Source organism: Microtus ochrogaster, chromosome 7, assembly GCF_000317375.1.
Source record: "Microtus ochrogaster isolate Prairie Vole_2 chromosome 7, MicOch1.0, whole genome shotgun sequence".
Classification (NCBI taxonomy): Eukaryota; Metazoa; Chordata; class Mammalia; order Rodentia; family Cricetidae; genus Microtus; species Microtus ochrogaster.
The window spans coordinates 5,942,390-5,947,102 of record NC_022014.1 but is presented as its reverse complement, the minus strand read 5'-3'; the positions used below and the strand labels follow the sequence as shown (position 1 = coordinate 5,947,102).

The 4,713-nt window shown below is 49.4% G+C and overlaps 1 protein-coding gene across 1 annotated transcript in view; it reads left to right on the top strand.

Moving 5' to 3' along the window:
- Sept12 (septin 12) overlaps positions 1-4,713 on the top strand; it is a 9,891-nt gene that overhangs the window by 646 nt on the left and 4,532 nt on the right. Inside the window, exons 2-6 of the mRNA XM_005349263.3 lie at positions 415-540; positions 608-689; positions 3,283-3,420; positions 3,531-3,648; positions 3,737-3,832. Coding sequence (XP_005349320.1) covers positions 415-540; positions 608-689; positions 3,283-3,420; positions 3,531-3,648; positions 3,737-3,832 — 560 coding nt within the window. The remainder of the gene's footprint in view (positions 1-414; positions 541-607; positions 690-3,282; positions 3,421-3,530; positions 3,649-3,736; positions 3,833-4,713) is intronic.

Here is a 4,713-nt window from a genome sequence, read left to right as displayed (position 1 = left end):
CTGGACACAGTGACCAACCAGCCACGGACATGGCCCCTCCCCTGTCCTGGACACAGTGACCAACCAGCCACGGACACGGCCCCTCCCCTGTCCTGAACACAGTCTTCCACTCTGAACTACCAGCTCACAGAAGAGCTGAAATTAAATATCTGAGAGATGTTGCTTCATTAGATACAAAACCACCCATAATGGGATTACAGTAGCAAAGGGTGATCATGGTGAGGGCCTTCCAGACACAACAACCACAAATGAGCTTGTTCTACTGCTGATGCTTATGCAATAGATGGCTCCGAACGCAGAGTGGAGGGCAGAACCAATTCACACACACACACACACACACACACACACACACACACACACACACCCTATGAGGTACATACCCTAACATACATATCTATGTTCTGTATCTCCCAGGGCAGAGTGGGCTGGGCAAGTCCACCATGGTGAACACGCTGTTCAAGTCCAAAGTGTGGCAGTCAAGCCTGCCCAACCTGGAGCTACCCATGCCACAAACCTTGGAGCTGCACTCTGTGACCCATGGTGAGTGACCCTGCCTGCCCCATGGGCACGGCCACGGCTATAGTCTTCCATTTCTCTCCTTCTACAGTCATCGAGGAGAAGGGATTGAAGCTGAAGCTGACAGTGACAGACACACCTGGCTTTGGAGACCAGATCAACAATGACAAGTGGTGGGTCCTGGGTATGCACAAGGGGAAAAAGTACCCTGGAGTGACTGTGTCCCTGTCACCTGTGGTCCTTAGTTTCCTATACTCAGCTCACCCTCCCTAGCTGATGAGGGCTGAATATGCACAGGTCTCAGTTGTTGAAAAGCACCAGAGATCCATTACTTCTGTAATCCCTGCACTCTGGCAGCTGAAGCAGAAGAATCATGAGTTCAAACCCAGCCTGAGCAACGTTTCAAGACTCTTATCTCAAAACGGAAGGGGGAGAACAGGGCTGAGCACATACATAGCTCACTGTTATGGTTCGGGGTTAGAATGCTCACACAGCACATGCAAGACGCTGGGCTCAATCTCCAAGAGCAGAAGCAGTCAGGCACTCTGTTGGAGTGTTGTGCTGACAGGAACCCAGCATAGGAAGACCCCATCAGAGGAGTCAGACTGCAGAGATGGTGCCTTCTGTGAAGGGCTTGCCTTGAAAGCATGGTGACCTGAGCTTATCCCCAGAACTCATGTGGGGAAAAAAAAGGCCAGAAATGGCAATGCATCCCTGTGGTCCTATTGCTGGGGAGGCAGAGACAGGGGCATCCTGTGAGCCCCGGGTCATTGAGGGATCTTCTATCAACATACAAGGTGAAACCGGGCGGCACCTGCCTTTTGCTTGTTGTTTTTGAGATAGGGTCTTACTGTGTGACTCTGGCTGTTCTGGAACTCACTATGCAGACCAGGCTGAACTCAAACTCACAGAGATCCACCTGCCTCTTGACACCTGACTTCAATTGCAGCACTCGATGTGGAGGCAAAGGCAGGGAGAGCTCTCTGAGCTCGAGGACTGCCTAGTCTAATAGAGCTCCAAGTCAGGGACTGGAGAGACGGCTCAGAGGTTAAGGGAAGTTGTTCTTGCAGAGGACTGGCATCCAGTTCCAGGGGATCCAATGATTTCTTCTGATCTCTTTTGTGCCATTGTCTGAGTTAGGGTTTCCATTGCTGTGAAGATACCATGACTGTGGCAACTCTTTTTTTTTTTTCCAAAACAAGTTGGGTTTTGTTTTTTGTTTTGTTTTGTGTTGTTTTATGGCCCTGGCTGTCCTGGGACTAGCTCTGTAGACCAGACTGGCCTCAAACTCACAGAGATCTGCCTGTCTCTGCTTCCCAAGCGCTGGAATTAAAGGCATTCACCACCACTGCCTGGCATACCATGACAACTCTTATAAAGAAAAACCATTTAATTTGCATGGCTTACATTTTCAGAGAGAGTTAGCTCATTATCATCACGGTGCAACATGGCGGCACATGTGCAGCGTGGTGCTGAAGGAGTTGAGAGTCCTACATCTTGACCTGCAGGCAACAGGAAGTGGTCCGGGACACTGGGTGTGGCTTGAGCATATATGAGCACTCAAAGTCCACCCCTGCAGTGACACACTTCTTCCAACAAGGCTATAACTACTGCAACAAAACCACACCTCCTAATAATGTCACTCCCTACGAGCTTATGGGGACCATTACATTCAAATTACCACAGTCGTGCAGGTGAAACACACATAAAATAAGATAAATCCAAGTCAGGCATAGCTACATGGTAGAGAGCAACTAAGGAATGTAGTAATAGGAGTGGCAAGGGCTGTGTCCCGAGCACCCCGGCCGCCTGCTTGGCTAGCTTATGCCCCGAAATAATTACATGGACACTGTATTCATTTAATCACTGCTTGGCCATTTCTATCTTAGCCTCTTCTAGGCTAACTCTCGCACCTGGACTAGCCCATCTCTAATAATCTGCTGTAGCCCACAAGGTGGCTTACCAGGGAGATTCTAGCCTACGTCCATCCTGGGTCGGAGCTTTATCGCGTGTGCCTCAGAGAGCAGAGCTATCCCCGCGTCCGCCCAGGAGCCGGGAGCATGGCATCTCTGAGGCGTCTGCCCCCGAGAGGAGAGCTGTCGAGTCTCTGAGCTCACTTCCTCTTCCTCCCAGCGTTCTGCTCTGTTTACTCCACCCACCTATGTTCTAACCTATCAGGGCAAGCAGCTTCTTTATTTAATTAACCAATGACCTTCCTCCATCAAAGGAAGATAGCCGAGAGTGACCTCTGACCTCCACACAGGTATACACATGAACACACACACTTTTGCAGCCATTAGGTGAGAACCAGTGGTGTCTTGGACCATGCTGGAGACCAAATGTCATTTAATGACCACCCTTCCCTCACCAAGGAAATTGTATATACATCTGATAATACGGTGATGTAGATATTAGGATATGTAGACATATTTGTGCTGGAGAATGAACCTAAGAGGTGGGGCATGATAGCAAACACCGAATGATATCCCCAGCTCCACTTCTTACTTTTTGTTTTGAGACTTGGTTTCCCTAAATTACCCAGGCTGGCTTGAACTAATAATCCTCCTGCCTCCGTTTCTTTAGTAGCTGGGATGATGAGCCTGTGGCACCAGGCCCAGCCAGTAAGTGCTATTACTGTGCTTGTTTTATGAGAATGGAAGCTTAGACCCCACGTGAAGAGAGGCAGAGGTTTCCGAGTGTCTCTGAGAATGTAGATAGAACACCCAGAGGCCGGGAAGTGGTGCTGAGGGGACATCTCTGCCCCAGCTGGGACCCTATCCTGAGCTACATCAACCAACAGTATGAGCAGTACCTACATGAAGAGCTCCTCATCACTCGCCAGCGCCACATCCCTGACACCCGCGTGCACTGCTGTATCTACTTCGTGCCACCCACTGGCCACTGGTGAGGTGACCCATGGCTGCGGGAGGGCCACTCGATGGGAGCTTTGGGTTGACTCGCCTCCCTCCCTCATCCATCACTACCCCCTACTGTTACTGTTCTGGCCTGGCCAGCCTACGGCCCCTGGACATTGAGTTCCTGCGGCGACTGTGCCGGACTGTGAATGTGGTGCCCGTGATTGCCCGGGCTGACAGCCTGACCATTGAGGAGCGAGACGCCTTCCGGAGCAGGGTGATCTGGGTGCCCAAGGTGGAGCTGGGTCAGTGTGCAGCAAGCAGAACGCATGGTGTGCTGAGATCACTTATGCTTGGTTCCCCAGATCCAGCAAAACCTGAAAACTCACTGCATCGATGTGTACCCGCAGAAATGTTTTGATGAGGATATCAACGACCGGCTCCTTAACAGTAAGATCCGGGTAAGATGCTGCAGAAGGTGCAAACGGCCGGTGACACTCAGGCCATTTGATTTCCTTCCCACACATCCTTCCCATCAGAAAACCAATCTCTTTCGGCAGTTTCAGGAAATGTGTGTAAATATTTAAAGGTTCTTCATCTGCTCACAAATTCAAAATGAGCAAGAAACAGCTCTCATCAGAGAACCCAGAGGATGGGAAGAAATGTTTGTCAGCCATGGCTTTACCTGGAGCTTACATTCTAATACAGAAAGAACTCTTGCTACTCAGTGCTAAAATATAACCAAATTTTAAAATGGATGAGGAAAACCAGACATGGTGGAAAACACGTCTCCTGTGTGCTCACACACACAAACACAAACGCAGACTAGAGTATAAATAAACAAATAAAAAATATAAATAGCCAGGCAGTGGTGGCGCACACCTGTAATCTCAGCATTCAAGAGGTAGAGGCAGGCAGATCTCTGTGAGTTCAAAGCCAGCCTGGTCTACAAAGCTAGTTCCAGTGCTGTTATACAGAGAAATCCTATCTCGAAAATATTTGTGTGTGTGTGTGTGTGTGTGTGTGTGTGTGTGATTGCAATTATTAAAATTTTAACTCTTAGTTACTGTAATCCCAGCACCTAAGAGGCTAAGGCAGGAGGATTGTGAATGCAAGGCCAGCCTGGGTTACATTAGCTTGGGCTCTATAGTGATCCCGTGTCTCAAGAAAACCAAACCAAGAATGGGGGCAGTTAGGAAGTTTGAATTTTTCCTTTCAGCTGCAAGTGAAAAAAAAACAAACATGGAACCTGGCAAACTCCTGTGTGTGTGGCCAGGTGTGAGTCCTGTGTGGGTGGCCAGGTGTGAGTCCTGTGTGTGTGGCCAGGTGTGAGTCCTGTGTG